Source organism: Paramormyrops kingsleyae, chromosome 6, assembly GCF_048594095.1.
Source record: "Paramormyrops kingsleyae isolate MSU_618 chromosome 6, PKINGS_0.4, whole genome shotgun sequence".
Taxonomy (NCBI): Eukaryota; Metazoa; Chordata; class Actinopteri; order Osteoglossiformes; family Mormyridae; genus Paramormyrops; species Paramormyrops kingsleyae.
Window position 1 is genome coordinate 24,152,126 of NC_132802.1, and position 19,855 is coordinate 24,171,980.

The following is a 19,855-nucleotide window of genomic DNA, read 5'->3' on the forward strand; positions in this document are numbered from 1 at the left end:
GATCTAAACGAGCTATTTGGGTGGCAGTGACTTCGGTTTGACTCGATAGCTACTTCCAGCAGGTCATATGCTTCTTGGGACGGAGCCGCTGACCTTTAACCGCTCAGCATTACTGCACGTCGTAAGGCTGATGCTTACGAAACAACGGGGCCTAATGGAATGCTGCTATAATAGCACAAAGTGTCCGGCTCGAGTCCCTGGCCTGTATCTACTGCATGTCACTCCTGGAAGTAATGCGGCCAGGGGACAGATTCTCATCACCCATTATGAGTTTCTCCCTCCGTAATTATGCGCTGCCATCTGGGATAATTGCTCTCGCCCAACTGAGAAACACAACTTATGGAGAGAAGACGTTTTGAATAGTATCATCTGTGTGTATCAGTGAGATGGAATATTTTCAAATTATTAATAATGCATAATACGTTAGTAAATTTTACTTGATATGTTTAGGGAACAGAACTGCTAGTCTTGGAATGCCTCCGTATTCAAGCTTCCTCTACGTTTGAGTAAATGTTGCATCCCTGCTTCTGTATTCTTTGTTTTCAGGGTCATGGAACCCTAGACATGTGAGAAAGGGGAGATAATATATTTGTGTTTGCTCTCATGCACATGATTGGATCATTTTAATGTCGTTCCTCATCCCAGCTGGTTTGGTTAAGACATTCTAAAGGCCCAGAATATCCCCCAAATTGCACTGCTGTCTTCTTTTGTACATTTGAATTGCGTAAGTGAAGCCCCTGAATCTAATCATGTCTTTGTGTTACTAAAATGTTCACAGGTCAGGTGATCGTTGCATGAACTCTACCTTTGTGATGCAGGAGAACCAGAATGATGAAACCAAATTTTGACAACTGGAGTAATTAGTCACAACAGATTTCAACAGATTTGTCTTCAGCCAGAACAGCCAAAATATGTTTTAGGAGATGAGACCCTTTGGGCAGTGTAGTGATGAGGTAAGAGAGAGTGCCACAAAGGCTTGAGCAGGGTAGCTTTTGATTGGCTGGCTGCCTGAGCTGCTGTGCTGGCAGCCCCAGTGAATCCACAAGTTGCCTCTCCTCTGAAAAATGGAATAATCTATAGAGATGGAGGGAGAGTGAGGAGATGTAATTAAGCCCTTCTCCGCTGCCTCGCTTTAATCATCTGATTGGTGGCACTTTGACCCCCTTGTACTCATGTTCAGTCTTTTATCGCTGTCAGCGTCTAGCTTAGACAGGACCTCAGTGCTCACTGCTGTACGCTGGTCTCACCACCACCTTGAAATTAAATAGTGTCCTGTTTAAAAATGGCATGGCTGCCATTTCATGGTAGCTGCTACGGTCAGAGGTTTATCTGATGTGGCAGTTTCTGGAAATGGCAGGTCTTGGGTCTTGTGTTTCTCATTTGATTACCTTGTTTGCTTGGAATTAGGCATCTTACGCATCACCTCTTACATCACGGTAAAACGGCTTGTCAGCCTGTCTCTGAAATTGTCTTAATGGCTTGTCGGTGCCTAAAGATTACAGGAAAATGGAAGGAACGTGAAGCAAAGAACCTGAAAAAGATGTTATAAATTTTAGGTCACTGGAATCATCCTGTTATAATTTAGAAGACTATTAATAGGCAAAGAGCTCCTTTTTCAAAATTAGACTGTCAAAGACCTGTGTATGTGAAATATTCTGTGATTTTAAGCTGGGCCTCTTTTTCCATTCAAGTTGTTGTTCTGTGGCTGCTCATTTAGAGGTGAAAGCTGTTTCTTTGGGTCTCTGCCTTTTGTGACCCAGAACCATTTCGCATCATGTGAAGAAGGCAGAAGGCAAGACTGGATACAAGTTTTCCTGTAACCCGGCAGAAACCGAGTACTCTGTAAGGGAGGGAGTTTTCTTCTGCTAAACAAATAATTGCAGTGTCTCTGCCTGACCTAGAATAACTATGTTTTGTGCTTAGATATGACATCTTGTAATGTTAACAAATTATACCTAAGTTGGCTCCTTGACAGCTGCATGCCTGTAATGTATTATCTGCCTCCCTTGTACATCCTTTGGGACAAATGCATCTGCTTGATAAATAATTGTGATTATACCTGCTGTATGCTCAGCGTCTTTAATATTCAGAACTTTTCATGAAATTTATTTTATTTTTTTGCAATAGCCACTGACTCCCAACAGTTGAATGGATGATGTCAGGATTAAATTTCATTTTTCCCCAAGGATAAACAATGGTTTATGATTTCATGCCACTCATGCCTCACCCAGTCTGTCATTCACTCTGAATTGTTGTCTTTCTCTGAATGAACTCTGCATTTCTTCGAACTTTTATTTCCTTTCCGGCAGCTTTGTGGACGTGTAATCTCAGTTCACTGTAATCTGCGGTTTTTGAGTGTGTCTTGGTCGTCCATCAAGGCTTGATAGTTCAGCGTATTTTGGATTAATTGGTTCCCCATACCCCTAACTCAGGCCACTGGCAACAAGCGCAGGTGTGGCTGGCAGGCTAAAAATATCCCACTTAGTGTGCCCACAGATAGCCAAAGCTGATTGTTATGTGTTCTGTCACCATGCCGGAAGAATAGGCTCATGCTTGCCTGTGTTCATGATATGGGGTGTCGCAAGGTGAAATGGAGAAAGTGTGTTGCTGTACATCTCGGATTTGCCATTCCGCTGGCTCTGTGGCTCTTAGATCTTGGCTGAGCCAGTGAGGAAGGTTGATATTAGTTTAGGAAGCCATGATTGATAAATTACTTGCCGTTTTTCAACAGCTGTACATTAACCACTCTCTTATGTTAAGTATGCTCTTAATTTAAAAAACGGGTAAAGAAGAATTTGACATCTTAAAGCCCATCTGTATAATGACGCTGTAGCGAGCTCTTGTCCTAACTGTTGTAAATACTGGCAGCCTCAGCACTTCTGAGAAGTAAAAGGAGGATGACCTTTAACCTGTTTATGGGCTTGGCACAGTTTTTTTTTTTGTGCATGAATGTCTAGTTCACTGTGTAGGCTGATTTCTGGGCAAGAATGCTGTTGTCGTCATGGTGAATTATCTCTTAGAACAGGAGTGTCCAACATTTTTTTTTTACAGTGGGAGCTACGTAAAGTCTGGGGGGTGGGTGGCGATAGGTAGTCGTTGGGGGTGACAGTAATAGCTGTTGAATGGGGAGGGTTTGGGGGTGGGGGAGTTGAATTAAATCTTGGCATCCATTCTGTAGCGGTGCTCGTTTTCAGAGACGAAAGCAAACTCATACATGTATACAGGTTAAAAATAAAGGATCTAATTTAAGGCATTGGGGGAGAGGATTAGGGTGAATAGGGTGAATGATTTGTCCTTTAATAGCTGACTCTTTGATTAGCAGTTCAGATAAACTTCTTGATATGTCTTATCTGTATCTGCTTGGGATATGCCTTCTTCAAAACACAATTTTTCCACATCCATGCCCAGCATGGGGGTTTCTCTTGGCCATTCTGGTTCTGTCAGTCCCATCTATTCTGGGTTCTTTGGCAGGCTAACAGCCTTTGCTCGTACCCTAGCTTTAATCTTTTTGGGAACTTCTGTAGTGGTAACCTTTCCTTCACTTACATAGAAAGATGAGCCCAAAACATTTACCACCCCTGTGTGAAGCAAACATTGATTTGTCTTTTAACAATGGCACATGTCAAGGTGTGGGATGTATAAGACTGTAAGCTCGCATTTGGTATGCATAGTTGATGTGTTGAAAACAGGAAATGGACAAGGTAAAGATCTGAGGACTTTGATAAGGGCTAATTCATTATGGCCAGATGACTGGGTTAGAGCGTCTCTGAAACAACATTTGTAGGGTGGTCCTGGTCAGTGGTGGTGAGTATGGTGGTCCTGGTCAGTGGTGGTGAGTAGGGTGGTCCTGGTCAGTGGTGGTGAGTACTTGCAGACAGTGATCCAGAGAGCAAAAATCCATAAACCGCAAATAGTGTTGGGCAGCCAAGATTAGGTTGATGTACGGCGTGAACAAAGGCTGTTCCCTTTGATGCAAGCCACCAGAAGGGCTTCTGTGACGCACATCGCAGATAATTTTAATGATGTCACAGGAGTAATGTGTCACAACATTCAGTGCATCAAGCGTGGCTCTGCATAACCATGGATAAGGCTTGTTGCTCCAACACGGCTGCTTGTTCGACTGATGCTCGTCACATATCCGGCAAGATGTAGCAGAAAATGGGGATCTTTAAGCTTTCATTTGGTTTGTCAGGCACATTGAATAAATAAAATTTGGGATCATCTGGTATAGGTCATCACTGGGCTATATGGATTGGATATAAATGGTCTTATTTGTGGCCACTAAAACTACAATGTAATCGGCATGTTATGTTTGTTTTTGATTTATTTATTTGTGGAGGTAAGCCTTTGGCAGAAATGATTAAAAAACAGATTAGTACATACAATCTTTGGGTTTCAAATGCCAAGACTCATAAGTAAAATAAAGTAAAGTAAAGGCTCATAAAGTTAATAAAGCTGTTCAAGTAAATAAAATGGGAATGAGCAGGTACTGATTTTAAGAGGCCTCAGGTAAAAGTATTAGCTTAACAGCTTAACAGTCATTGTACTTTTAACTTTCTTTTTTGGCTATAGATTGTTACGTCTCTGTTCAAATCAAATGAGGATTGTCTGTCTGATTTCATAGTGGTAATGGAATTACGTTTTTCAAATATCTGCAGTGTCAATAGGCGTTGGGTGGTCTGGGCTGGGGTACAGGAAACAATCACTCTTAAGGCTGGTAGAATCAGCATTTCCTCAACAATTAAGATGCAGTGGCACTTTGCCAGTGCAAGATGTATTGCTACTATTAACCAAAATTGCTTTTTCCATTTAGCAACATTGTAAAGTTGTATACTTTGAGTTCAGTGCAAGATGGCGTTGCTTTCAAAAGTCAAATTTCCACATCCCATCCTAGCTCCTGTAACATATGTCTGAACTGAAGTTCCGTCTTGGAAAAAATGAATAGAGTGGCAGGTCCCACATGCTATTGAAATTGGGGCTTTTTCTAAAATATGGTGAAAAATATTAGTCAAAGGGACCGGTTCAAACTAAGTGAATTCGGTTCTTTTTAAAATGTAGAAAATAACATCTTGATGTGACTATATATATATATGTATATATATATGTGTATATATATGTATTTGTATATACATGTATATATATGTATATGATGTGTACAGCCTACCTAGTCCATTCCTTTAAGGTACTGTTTGCGTGTAGTTTACATGTATGCATGCATGTGCCAGTCACACCAGTGATGTCATGTCCGTGTTCTGTGCTAAGGCTCAGTTAGCCAATCACACTTCTACTGAACCATGCTCTGGTCCGCCTCTTCTAGCAGGTCTGGGCACGGTTCAACGTACTGTGCATGGGCACGGTGCCAAGCGATCGCACTAGTCAAACAAACTGGACTTTGGGGGCCAAACATGCTCAGGCATGGTAAGGATGGCCTAGTGTCATTACTCTCTGTGTAGCTATGTCTCCTTCCCTTTCAGGCACTTACTGGTTACTCAACTGTTTTAGTAGTGAGGCTTCTATGGGAGGTATTAATTTTGTATGAAAGTTAGCCCTCCTTGGAAATTGTACTGACTCTGTGTTTGATTTTAGAGTTCAGTTTCCTTCAACTTCTATCCTTTGGTTCAGACATTATTCAAATTCTGATTCAAATTTTATTTGTCACGAGCATCATCATACATAGTACAACCTGCAGTGAAATGCTTATTGTAATTTCTCCAATTAAATATTGCTAGAAAAAACTGTAGAAAAAGATTAGATATAGTACTATACTATACTATACTATACTATACTATACTATATACAGGGATATACAAAATATATATCTGCTATGTACAAAAAAATATATTGCACTATAGAACAACACTGAACATGGAAGAACGATGGAGTGGCATAGGAGTATGTAGCGCATAATATAATGTAATATAATATAATGTAATGTAGCTGACAGTGTTATGCATTGGGGGGAAAAGAGTGATGATGTCACTTCGTTTTCCATTCTTCTCCTTTATGTGTTTGCTAGGACCTATTATCTGTTTCCTTTTTTGATATAGAGACAGACTATAGGAAGCCCATACAAGTGATTTTGTTCTAGGAGTTAGTAAGTGTTTTATTCATTTGCTTTATGGAATGTCAGGACAGTTTTAGTTTCCTGCATAAAGTCTTCAGACTACAATGCTTGATCAAAAATATGTGGCATCTTGTACTGATGAATTGCCACAAAAGTGAAATCTTCTGTAAAGTCTATTTATAAGACAACCTGCAAGTTTCAGATTTGGATCCATTGGTAAGTATTAAAAAGTCAAAGTCTTTGTTGGTAATGAAGGGTATTTAGCTAACTTCCATGTTATTCTTGTTTTTAAGCATAACATTTTCCATTAATGTCCAAGCTTTTTTGTACTTAATAAAAATAGATTAAGCATCTGAACACATCAGTTTGCATATATAATATTTTAGTAAATAATCAGCATTTGTGTGTGTGTGTGTGTTTGTGTTTTGTGTTGGTGTTGTACTTTATTGTTTCGCTATAAATATAAGCCCAAAAGCATATTCATTGTAAGTTGAATAATTGAGGGCACTGTCAGCATCCTGTGACATGGCGACTCCATAAACACCGTCGAGTTCGAAAACTTTTGAGCACTAGGGTATAAAACAAGGACTCATTATGTAAAACCTCTGGTTCAGCTTTTATCTGAAGCCCTAAGAGCATTTGCAATTGTACTGATTTTTCTTATGAAAATCAGCCTGTATTTAAGTGTAGAATTATTTATGTTACATTTTGTCGTATTTACTCCTGATAAATCGGACTCTGGTTTTCCCCCTTGATACCATTTGTTTGGCAGGTGTGAACACCGTAAACAAACTCTGTTGCTGATCAAGACAACCGCACAAGACACAAGTGGTGGTCTGGTCCTGTCCCAAATGTGCTCTAGGGCGGTCTGTTTGTGGTGGGTACGCGATTTGACCTCGACCTGATCCCGCCAGCATTTCGGACATGCTCGGTATTAGGGATCCATCTTTTGCTCGGTCATCTGAAGGCAGCACATCTTCACAAAATCTGAGTCAGTACACCATCTTCAAGACATGCCCTCAAAGTGTATTTCATCATTCTCCTGGTGTGATGTAGCCTGGTATATTGCCCAGATAATTACCACAGTGTTCTTCCTATATTTACTTTGTTGCTCATGCCACAGACACATCTGACCAATAAGCGGTGTGAACGTTCTCACATGGTTAGTAGTGGTGCATTTTGATTCGCTTGGATTTTTCTCTGTGTGAAAACAAACCAAAACGCTTCCAATTTACTAACACATAAGCTCATTTGAATCGGAGCAACAGACCATTGTTGTGAATACGCCCTCAGTTTTTACTCCCGTGAAGTATGAATATGGGCAGCATGATTGCATTGCTTGCTGACAAATGCTGAGGATAAAATTTGTCTGTTTCGTCTGGGCTCCTTTGTTGAAGAAGTGTTGGCAATCTGCACAGCGATGCAGCCATTCCTTCCCCAGCGGGCCACATGCACCAGTAGGCAGAGGCAGGTGCCTGATGGCTTTGTTGAACTGCACTATTCCTTCCGCTGCATGCCCTAGAGAAACAGTGGCTGTTAATTGCGCTAACTGGCTCCCAGCACGGCAAGACGGGGACGGCCCAGAACTGGAGCCTGGAGGCCACAGGGAGCAGAAGATCTTCTGGGAGGGCAGATTCTTTTTCCGAGCCCCACACTGTGACTGCCGATCTGGCTCAGGAGACCACACTCTGTGCTCCCAACTCTCTCCTGAGATAAGATCATTGCATAATGAACCTATTAACAAGGTAGATTCCTCTCCCCAGGGCAATCATCTGTAAGGTGATTTTCAGGAGCGTATTTTTCGACTCTGCAAGTCTAGTTTCTGTTCTGTTTTTTTTTTCTTTCTTCCTAGCGGCCATCTGTTATTGTCATTTGAACTTCTAGTTGTTAAAATAGTCGGTAAATAGCAGATAAATTGAGGCAAAATAAAAGCTTTTCCTTGGCTGTGTCATATACACGCACACATCCACTCTTTGTGCCTTTTCCCACTGCATCTGCTGAATTACTCCAGATCAGGCCTGTGGCAAAACCAGGTCATCTTGAGAGCATTCAAGAATGGCCAGAGAACTGTCATCCTTTTTAATAACTTGCCAAAGTGGCGCTTACTTAATCAAATCAAAATTTTTCCTGAAAGGAGCCACACCCACATCGAGACAAATGGCATGATTAAAGCTGGTTTTCAGAAACATAACGCGAGGAAGGCAGCAGGGACACACAACTTTTGGTGCTCTGATTTTAGACAAATTGAGTAGATGTTTGAGAGCAGAGACTGCTGAGATGTCAGCTGAGGCACTTGGCATTGCTTCATTTTGCAGGGCCTAAATTAAATCCATATTGATGAAGTCTTTTCAAGGGTGATTAAAGATCTAATTAATGATTTTTCGAAACCATAATCTTTCGTAATTGCAGGATCATCCATTTTGTTGTTGAAAATGTAAATGTAACCAATTACGTTAAACAGCTGTTAGCTTGGTTTAGCTGGTAAGCAAACAGTATTAATGTAACTATCATACTATAATTGCGCAGTTTTAGGTGGGAGAGACAGTGACTCGGTGGGTAGCATTGCCGTATCACAAATGCAGGAATACGGGTTAAATCCTACAGAATATTCTGTATGTATGTGTAAAGATTGCAAATTCAGCCTGTGTTGGCTGACTAAATTCGTCCCAGCATATGAGTTGTGTGTTCCCTGCGACAAAATGGTGTTTGAGGTATTTCCCTACCTTCTACCTTGTGTTGCTTGGGATCTGCTCCAAGCTGCTTATGATCCTGTCCATAATAAGTGACTGGTGGATGGATGACTGCTTGCATAATTCTACCCATTCATATAGCTGGGTACACTGGTTGAGTACTTACTGGCAGTGTATGAAACATTTTCAGTGTCATATATGGTTTCTGAAACACAGTGGCACCTGTCATTTTTTAATATCACCGTAACAATGTTCCTTTTTCTGGAGGGAGCAGGTGAAGGAAATTTTGCCGCTGGCGGTCATACATTTTATTACGTTGCCTTTTTAAAGCCGCTGTCAGCCTCCGGTCCTGGCAGGGATATGCTGTGAAATATCTTCCCAGAATTCTCCCTGCTTACCTGCAGTCAGCCTTAAAGTGGCTGGTTATTTCATGCTTATCTTATAGGTAACTCATTGCCAGCGTAGCGGCTTTGCATCAGAATTTATCGACCGACATGCAGTATGTGTGATAAGTCAAAATTGGGTCATATTAAGTTAGTTTGCTTTTTGCGAATGTGTAATAAGAATGTGGGGAGTACGGCATCCGCTTTGAGGAAAGAAAAATGTCTGGGAACCTTCCATGTCATTGTGGTTTGAAAGAAATGATCATCCTGCAGCTGCAGGAATCTTTGTTTAACAGGATGACTGGAAGCTGCTTTTTTTTTTTGCTCTCATAAATACTTGTGACATTACTATACATGGTCATTAACTTCAGAACTTTGTTTCCTGATCACCACCTCCTTTGTCTGGTGCCCTGACGGTCAGGTGTTGAGTATTTTTGTTATAAGGGAGTGAGGAAATGCTATATTCTTATTTGACTGCCTTGTATATTTGTGTGTGGGATACATATACAGTCTTTTTTTATGTCACCTGCATCCTGTGCAAAGTGCTGTCGTTGGGATATTAGCCAACTATTTTGTGAGGAAATGGTGTAGTCTCATTGAATAGCGAGATGACCTTATAATTGTTTTTACCTTATTTTACCTTGGTTAGTCTGTGCTGTATTCCAAGATGGCAGGTCCTACTGGGATTTGAATGCCTATTTTTTTTTATTCAAAGTACAGAGTCTTAACCAACTTAACCACTGCATTGCACTTTCTCTGCTGTAAAATGTAGTATAACGCGACATCTTTGTGTGGTATCACTTTCAGTGGCTGCAACATCATCTGCCTTTACTGTCAAATGAGAAAACAGAAGCATGGAATTACTTTGGGCTTTACGAGGGCGTACGTGCTGTGAGCCCCGTCCGTCACTGTCACAGGCTAGCCATTATTGTCACCAGATGACACGAATGCAAGAGATATTGTTGTTTGAAGAAACTGTGTCAGCGGGCCAGCGTGATCCATTGTTGGTATTTAAATGAATGTCAGGCATGCTTGTAAGTCACGTGGCTTGACAAAGTCTTTAATTCTTTTTCATAAATTACAACAAGGGAACACATTTTACTGAGCAGAACTAATGGTTCTGTATTGCAAAGCAGCATATTTTTTTGTATTTTTACATTTTTTATTTTATATTTTCCTGGAATAACCCAGTTTAAATGCTTCGCCCAAGGGTGCAGTAGCTGAGTTTCTGTCATGGTTTAAGCAGCAACCATGACCTTAAAGTTGGCATCTCACATCTCAATCAACCCAGTGAAGTAGCAATGAGTAATAATCTCTTAAAGCTCCTTGGGAACATTATGAGCATGACTGCACTGTTTGGATCAATTCTCTCAAACTCATCACACATCAGGCAAGTAAAAGGAGTTTGTCCCATTATTAAGGGAAATTGAAGGAAATTGCAACAGTGCCCCTGAATGCATCTAATTAGAGTGGATCTACAAAAGGCTGCTTTGTTGATGTAACAGGCATAAGGGTGAAATACTGTGGAGCTTAGCGGTTTGAGGCAAAAGCGCTTTAGTGCGTGTGTGTAAGTGTGTGTGTGTGTGTGTGTGTGTGCATGTGTGTGTGCACAAGTGTGTGTGTGTGCGAGTGTAGTGTAGACTTCATCATAGCATGCGATATAACTGAAGGGTGGGGTGGTATGGAGAATTTGGCTAGTTACCATGGCACAGAAAAATATTTAATTTCTCTAACCCCTGTCCCCCTACACTTTCTCTTCCCTCTCTGCACTTTCTTGCTCTCACCCTGGTCTAAGAGATTAACAGTGAATAAGGGAGGTACTGTTTTGCTAATTGCCAGAAAGCAATTCTGGACCTAGTTTAGATGTTATTGTTGTGCCCAAAATGACAGTAAACAGAGAGAGTCTGTCCCCTCAGCCAGTGCAGTTCACAGTACGCTCTTTGTGGCAGTTGACCAATGGCCGCCATTGTCTTCCCCTCCACAAACTGCCTTATGGGGCAAATGGATGACATGGATTTCTTGGGTAGCGATGAGGGTCTGTTTCACTGAAGATAAGTGAGACGGTACCGTGATCCAAAGTGCTGTGTGCAGGAATGGAACGAGAGGTGGGCTACAGCCCATAGTTTGACTAGTGAGAGAGAATAAATGAAGGAAGGAAAAGGAAAAGGTCTTTGTTCCTTTTGTGCCTTAAGTGTGAATGGCCCACTCTATATATAACATGAATTGGGTGAGAGAGCCATGTGTTCCCATGCTTTTGGCATAAATAATGTTACAAAGTGTACCAGGTCACTTTTGCATATACAACTTAGAGCAGGGGAGACAGTTCATCAAAAGGCCTAGTTATTGTCAGTGGTTGTAGCAGAAGCTACTTGGTGGATTCCAAAATTGCCAAGCAAGATGGGTGGGCAAGGACTCCACATTCTTTTTGTCAGAATCAAAGATCACGTGTATCTGCTCCCTCAAAGTCTAGGGGTACAATCCTGGTTCACTATGAGATTCTGTAGTGATCATCTTTATAGTACTTTAAATATCTAACTAGAGTCTAAGATACATAAAATAGAAAAACAGAATGATTGAAAGAAAGATGAGGCGAGATTGCAAATCAGATGGAATGTGTTTCACTCGTAGGGGTTTTACTTGCACAAAAATGTTCTGAGTGCAGAAGGAATGGTTGGTTCAGAGCCAATGATCCAATGATTGGTTGAGAGCTATAACGAATCAGGTTGCAGAGGAGGTGGGTCCAAGCAGCTAGAGGAGGCGGGACCAAAACATCTGATTGATTGGTCCCACCTCCTCTACTTGCTTGGACCCACTTCCTTTACAATGTGACTTATCTCCTTGAACCAATCATTTTAATTTATTTATTTGTTTTTATTTTATTTCATTTTATTTTAGTATAACTTCCGCGAGACATAATTTCACCTGTTAGATAATCTAAAGAGGGGAGACGATAATGACGCTTTTCCGTTGCCACCAAGAACCATATCATACCTGACCCGTTCTACGAACTGCCGCTTTTCCACGCTGTACTCGAGCCGTAACCATGCTGACATGGTCCTGCTTACTAGCAGGGCTGAAAATGTGACTGAGCCAAGATGGGTGCGTCACCACCATCTGATTAATCTAGCGTTGTAGTAGTTCTGGGAGCTGTGGCACTCAAGTCTAAGCAGTTGGAAGGTTACTAACAGAGTTTACTAGTTATCCTGTATTGATGAGCTTAGTTCTTATTTATTTCTTTGCTTCTGCTTTTGTACAAGATCACTGAAATCTAAAAATATCCTTTCTGTTAAAACTAGGAAAAGCATGGTGATTTCAGAGTATTTCATAAACACCTGGAAAATAAACTCTTTCAACTCTAGATAAACAAATTGTTATTTTGCACTTCCCTGAAGGGATCAATTTGAAAGCTTTCTGGGAATTAGTTAATAGTGAACCTTTCACCTTAGAGAACTGCTTGTCCCCAGGTAGTATTTTTTTTTTTTTCTCCCACCATATGTCCCTATTGAGAATTCTGTGTTTTGTTCACCTGTGGTCTCCTGTTTTCGATGAAGGTCATGAGAAGTTGTTGAGGAGCTCAGCCTCAGCACACATAAACATGCAGACACATTCTTTATTCTCTCCCAGAACAGTGATTAATCAATGGTTTTATTTCCACACTGAAACTGAAGATGAATAAAGACTCTTCAGCTTGTAGTCAGCTAGTTTAATTCCTCATGATTCGGTGTGATTCCCAATATTGGGTTCACGATTCAGTCTTCCCATGATATTTTTGGAATTAATTAATTTTTCCTAACAATAATTTGTCATTTCGAATTTTGTATTTTATTTCTCTGATTCAGAAGGTAATTAATTCGCACTGCCATTAATCATGTTGTGCTGTATCATTACATGCCTAATGTTAAAGGACCGTTATGCATCAGTGTAGTGGTTTTCATATTGAGTGTTAGTTCATAATTGCTATATCTGTCTCATGTTTTCCTTTTAAACTGTAATGGCAATGATGGCAAAAATGTTTGATAAACTCTTTTTCTGTTGCGTTGGAGAGCTATCTAATGTCCCTCTTTCCCTGCTGTCACTCTTATTTCATTAATTGATGGCGCTGATGGAGCCAAGTTTGCTTTTTAGCCAGAAGTCTGTTCAGAACTCCATTGAGATCCATATATACACAGTGAACATGATTTTTTTTCTTTTCAGTTTAGATTTTTTTTAAAAACTGAGTGTATTTTGGACACTGACCCAAATTCTGGCACTGCACAGAAAACTTGCAGTGTATCACTATAGATAAGGAAACACATTCAGTTTTTGCAGTTAGCTTTCAACGTTTCCATAGAATTCAAATGCCAACAGTGATAACTGGGATAGAGATATATGATTCAGAACTCTTCCACGTATATATTCACAAGGTACAAATCTTTAGATTACCTTTTTTGTTTGTTTATTTGATGTGTATAGAGCAAGTACTTAATGATGGGTGGAGTGGGGGGGCAGACTCATTTTGTAGCTTGAATCATTTGCCAATGTTTTCTGAGAATCAATCCACATACACTTCTATTTCTGACATTTATATAACTGGGACCTCAGCATATTCTATATCAGTAGATGAATTGATGAGAATCTTCTCTCATAGTTATGAAGTAAAGTGATCCTTCATTTGCCACTTGTACAAAGCATGGGTACAGGTACATAGGAATGCCTCTTCTCACATATCCCATCCTGCTCGTCTTTGCTGAGACATACACACATAGCTGAGGGTCAGAATCAGGCCACTTACCCTGTCACCTTAGGGGCATTTCGGGGGGGGGGGGGGGGGGGGGGTGGTTTAAGGGCCTTGCTCAAAGATCCAATGAAGGGGTGGCTATTCTGCCAGGGCTGGGGCTCAAACCAGCGACCTTCCGATCACAGGCGCAGAGGCTTAGCTGTTGAACTTTACACTTGCGTGTTTTTCCATTTGCATTCATTTCATGGGATTGGTATCAGAAGAACATTTATCAGTAAGCACCTGGGCTGCATCAGTTTCAGCAACATTACTAGGACAGTCAGCTTAAGGTGAAGAATCGTGCTAAAAGAATGCATGCTCCATAGTCAAAATAGGCTTATTAGCTGCTTAGCAGGATGAGCTCCATAGTTTCAAAGGGAAGCAGAGTCCCCTCACTCCCCCCAGGAGTCTGCAACTCTGCTCTATGTGAAATATTAAACCACAATATTAAGCCAATCATTTTACATTTGTAAAAACTGCTAACCAACTGATGCATTTCCCAGTAATAGTAATGGGGGTAGGAATGTAGTTTATAGCTACAGTATATCACTGTTTGCCAGAAGGAGGGAAAAAAAATCTACTTCTGAACAATTTCCACACATTTTCTTTGGGACTTGTGTTGGAGCAATAAAAAGTTTCATGGTTATGGGGTTTTGTTCTTCCCTGCCCAGACCCTCACTGCAGCTGCGATTCAGCTCTGCGAGTCGCTAAGGCAGAGCGTCCAGGAAAGAAGGGCCGCTCTGCACTGCTCACAGTCACTCTGTTTTCTAAGATCAGCACTCGTGTGTATCCCCACTTGCTCATTGCTGTCACAAAAATAACTTGTTTCTTGTCTTGGCGTATCCATCCGCTAATTAGACTGAGGTTACTGTGATGAACAGACAAAGATTTATGCTTTTACCCTTTTTAATTTTCACATTCAGATGAAGGGGGGGGGGAAAGGTAAACTAAACTGAATGTGGGCTGTGTTGCCAAAACTGCTGTAGTTTGGGATCACTGTGGTCCAGCAGTGATGGTGAGAACAGGGTGAAGTCCATCCTGTTCCTCCAGATACTGTTGGGAAAAAATGGAAAAGAAGAAGCCTATTAAGATTTCTAGATGTTGCTCTGGTGTCGTTTGATAGGGTCTGTCAGCCTGTCATGCTGATACAATCCTCCGTATATCTTGTGGGTTCTGCTTTATTTTGCTGAGCATATATGTTATTCCCAGCAGAAATGCTACGTGCCAGATTCCCTGTGCCGGAGTTTGTACACAGGATCTTCAGGGTCACTTAATGACACTCCTTTCCATTGCACGAGTGTGTAGCTTTTGTTATGCAGTTTCTACATATTGCGTGACTTATTCTGACACCTTCTGAGGTTGACCAGAAGATGTCCAGCTGATTGTGCAGCATCCAGCTCCCTAAATGCGTATCAACTTTGTCACTTATTGCAAACATTACCGCAGGCAAGATCTCTGTAGCATTAGGGTATTAGTCAGAATATAGTTAAATGTTGTATCTCACTGACCACTGGTAGACATTTATTTGAAAAATGCAATATTGTTTTTGGGGAGGAGATCTGTATAATGGCTGTTTATCATCAAATACCCAGCAGTCAGTCAGCATTTGTTGTTGTTTAGTGAATTGATATTTGTTTGGATTCTTACATGGTCACTGTCATACTTTGGGATGCATATAAACACACAGCACTGGTAAAATTCTAAGCCTCTTCTCCTGTACCTCCCATGTCTGCCGGATCTTTTATTATTTTTGCATTTTAAAAAATGCAATTAATAGCCACACATCCGCATAAGAGTTTTCTTACCGATCTGACTCATGCCATTATACAGGCCTAACCTATGACAGAATGGATGGGTCCACAGTCAAGCCGGAAGCTGGACGTTCTTTGCTGTGGGGTCATGAAGGATGTATTCAGTCAGCTCAGAACCAACAACGAGTCACACAGGATTGTTACCTGATTAAGCCCCGCCCCCCCACCACCACCACCACCGCCATCACATTCTGCTTGTTGTACATTGCATAGTGTTTTTGTTAAGCAAAATGAAACAACAGACTTTTTTCTCAATAGAATGTAGTGTTTCCATGCTACAAAGTTTGTCCAAGCTTGTACAAAGTCCAAAAATGCATATTTATGAGTTTATTGATTTATTTTTTGGGGAATTACTAAAAACTGGAGCAAGATGTGAGCCCCAAGCAGTCCTGTAGTACACTCTGTCTTCCAAGTTGTGTTATTTGCAGTTATACAGTAGTGCTGTGTCACTAGCCTCCCATGGAGACCGAATGGAAACTTGGGAGGAAAGGATATTCTACTCTGTGGATTTGCCAGTGCTTAGTACATAGAATCCAATGTGACTGCCAGTCTGGATGGAAGATCCTGTTCAGTTTTCAGCCCGTATCAGAGGAACACTGTCATGGCGAATGCCTAGATTGTTGTTGACTCTGCTGGAGTGCAAATAATTATAATTATGGGAACGTGTAGGAGCTCACAACCTATAGATTTGTACCCCAGTTTGTTGTGAAATGCAATCTGTGCTGCCTTTGGTGCAGTAACAGTCTTTCTGGGATAACTGGCCTAATCCCCTCATTAGGTTTTGTGTGTGTGTGTGTGTGTGGGGGGGGGTGGTGGATTAGGTTTATATTACATTGTGGGAACCAAATGTCCCCCGCAATGTGACAAAAACCTGTTATTTCATGTCCCCATAAAGATCTGTGTATGCAATCAAAAAGTAAAAATGGTCTCGTATTTTGTTTGGTTACTTATGGGTAAGGTTAGGGCTGGGTAGGGGTTAAGGTCGTCATGTTGGGATTAGAGTTTTCCCCATAGAAATGAATGGAGAGACTCCACAAAGATATATTTACAAACCTCTGTGTGTGTGTGTGTGTGTGTGTGTGTGTGTGTGTGTGTGTGTGTGTGTGTGTGTGTGTGCTGTGTGTGTGCTGTGTGCTATGTGCTGTTGTTTTTAATCCGTGCCCTACGGTGGTGGTGACTGCATTCACAGTGTAGGGAGGAAAGTCAGAGCCATGTGCCCCAAGGCTGAAGCTGAGGTATTAATAAATGCAGCACTGCAGCAAACAGATGCTGTGCCTGTCAGAGTGCCGCCCCTTCAGGTCCCTGATACAAAGCCTGCGCTACAATAGCTTATAAAGAGGCACTTTAACATAGGATATGCACTGTTTATTTCAGCATCACTGTGAAATCCTTCTGCAAATTGGTTGTTAGGCATACAGATCACAAATCGCATTGCAGACACACAGATTTCCGAAAGATCCTGGGAGATTAAAATGCTTCTTATTTGACATTTTTAGGAATTTTCAGTTTTAAAGTTCTCACCAATCATGCATGGGGGAGGATAGACCTGCATAAATCTCCTGATTTCTCTCTGGTGTGGGGCACCCTGATGTTGCGGTGAGACCTACATTTCCCCAGGCTGGCTTTTTCCTTTCTGCTTTCTCATCTGTATGCTTCCAGCAGCAAATGTATTTGCCCGTACGCTTGTACAGACAAGTAGCCAATTGCCACTAACAACAGACAAACTGATTTTTCATGAATGCCAATGTCTCACTTCACACCATGTAAATCTTGTATAAATTTGCGCCCCCCCCCTCTTCCCAGAGCATGAACAGGATTGTATATAAATCTGAATCTGACATGGTCTACAGCATATCACTGATGTTTTATTCTGAAAGGTCATTTGTCTACAGTGCCTGGCTGGTACAAGCGTACTGGGATGGTCCCCACGGATAGAGGGCTAACTGGGTGAAGATTACGTCTGAGTGTTTTCATTGAGGACTTTGGGAGTGTTGCTGGTCCATATTGAGCTGTCACTTCCATGGCTGGCTGACCAGAGGTGACACTTACTGTCTGGTTGGCCTTGGAGCATATGACCGTGCAGAACAATGGCATGAGGCTGGAATAAGCAGGTGGGGGTGAGGTGGGGGGGGGGGGGTGGTACTTGAATGTCTTGGGTAGCCACCAAAGCCCCCTGCTGCTGCTTGTCTTGGGGCCTGCTGGACTTACTCACCCTGCTACCCCTACTGCAGTAAAATGGTTGTCAGTTCAGATGGAATGGAATCAGTTAAGTTAGAGTAAGGTTAAACCAGAAATAGGCTTTTATTCTAGAATTCTGGAGCAGTGTTTTGGAATCCAGTCCTCAGGGAGCTCCAGATAGTCCACGTTTTACTGGGAGCTGGGAGGGAGCAAAAACCTGGACCGGCTGGGAGTCCCCAAGGATCGGACTAGGAAACATTGTTCTCGAGTACTGTTCGTTTTAGTGATTAATGATGATAATGGGGGTTGTGTGGGTTGGGGTGCAGTTGTGGTTATCATCTGCAACTGCAGTCAATGCATGAACTTTGTGCTCCTTGAACAGGTAGTGACTTTCCTGGAACATCTCCCATTTCCTAGACATTTAAAATGCCTTGGGTTTTTGTTTCCATGCTGAGTTTGTATTTTCAGAAGACATTTGCAGTTATACTGCACTGTTCACAACATCGTCTGACCAAGCAGCACTACATTTGTAAGGAATAAGTAATAATGGCACTTGCTTAAAATGAATGGTTTGAATCCTCAGTAATGGTAAACAGTGAGGCTGTGTGGTTTTGCCACTGTTAGTCTTAACTGCTCACACCCTGGTGTAAATTGTGAATTTTGGAGTAGTGACCTACAGTGACATTTTACTGCCGTGGGATTTTGAGGGGAACCTTAAATCATGCATTGCAATATCTCCAAAGCCTTTCTTAGAGGTTTGCAAAAACATTCATACAAGTTTTTTGTTGAGTAATTTTTGTGTTGTGTTTTTCTTACAGGTGCTGGTGAGTCAGGAAAGAGCACCATTGTGAAACAGATGAAGTAAGTTTGACCCCGCCTCCCCTCCCAAGCTGCTCACCTGAAAGAGTCATATATATTCCTCATGTATTTTATCAGTCTCTTCTGTTTGCTCATGGGATTGTGGCTTATGCAGTCTATAAATATCAACTGCTTATCTCCAAGCAGCCTGACACACAAGCAGTCACATAAGGACAGCTACACTCTTGCTTTTATCTTTCGAATACAATCAGTCCTGCTACAATGTGAGTAATGAATTTCTGAAAAAACGCACGTTCAGTAAAATCGCATACTAAAATACACATATCCAGTGGGAAAAATAGGGTTATGGGAATGCAACTCCAAAATAATAGCTAAATAACTTACACCAAACAAAATGAATTAAATACACAATGGTACCACTGGTCACTAATGTAATTATATGCATTTTAAATAAATAATAACAATATATGAATAAATTATATCATAAACATCTCCTGTGGGTCTTGTGCGTCTCACGGGTACACACACAGCACAAATACATCGGGTTAGGGTATGCAGAGGGGCAGCATGCGGCCGGGTACGCACACAGCACAAATACAGCGGGTTAGGGTATGCAGAGGGGCACCATGCGGCCGGGTACGCAAACAGCACAAATACAGCGGGTTAGGGTATGCAGAGGGGCGCCATGCGGCCGGGTACGCACACAGCACAAATACAGCGGGTTAGGGTATGCAGAGGGGCGCCATGCGGCCGGGTACGCACACAGCACAAATACAGCGGGTTAGGGTATGCAGAGGGGCGCCATGCGGCCGGGTACGCACACAGCACAAATACAGCGGGTTAGGGTATGCAGAGGGGCGCCATGCGGCCGGGTACGCACACAGCACAAATACAGCGGGTTACGGTATGCAGAGGGGCGCCATGCGGCCGGGTACGCACACAGCACAAATACAGCGGGTTAGGGTATGCAGAGGGGCGCCATGCGGCCGGGTACGCACACAGCACAAATACAGCGGGTTAGGGTATGCAGAGGGGCGCCATGCGGCCGGGTACGCACACAGCACAAATACAGCGGGTTAGGGTATGCAGAGGGGCGCCATGCGGCCGGGTACGCACACAGCACAAATACAGCGGGTTACGGTATGCAGAGGGGC

The 19,855-nt window shown here is 41.9% G+C and overlaps 1 protein-coding gene across 1 annotated transcript in view; it reads left to right on the forward strand.

Moving 5' to 3' along the window:
* gnai2b (guanine nucleotide binding protein (G protein), alpha inhibiting activity polypeptide 2b) overlaps positions 1-19,855 on the forward strand; it is a 60,121-nt gene that overhangs the window by 25,172 nt on the left and 15,094 nt on the right. The window contains exon 2 of the mRNA XM_023805510.2: positions 18,701-18,743. Within this exon, the coding sequence (XP_023661278.1) occupies positions 18,701-18,743 (43 nt within the window). The remainder of the gene's footprint in view (positions 1-18,700; positions 18,744-19,855) is intronic.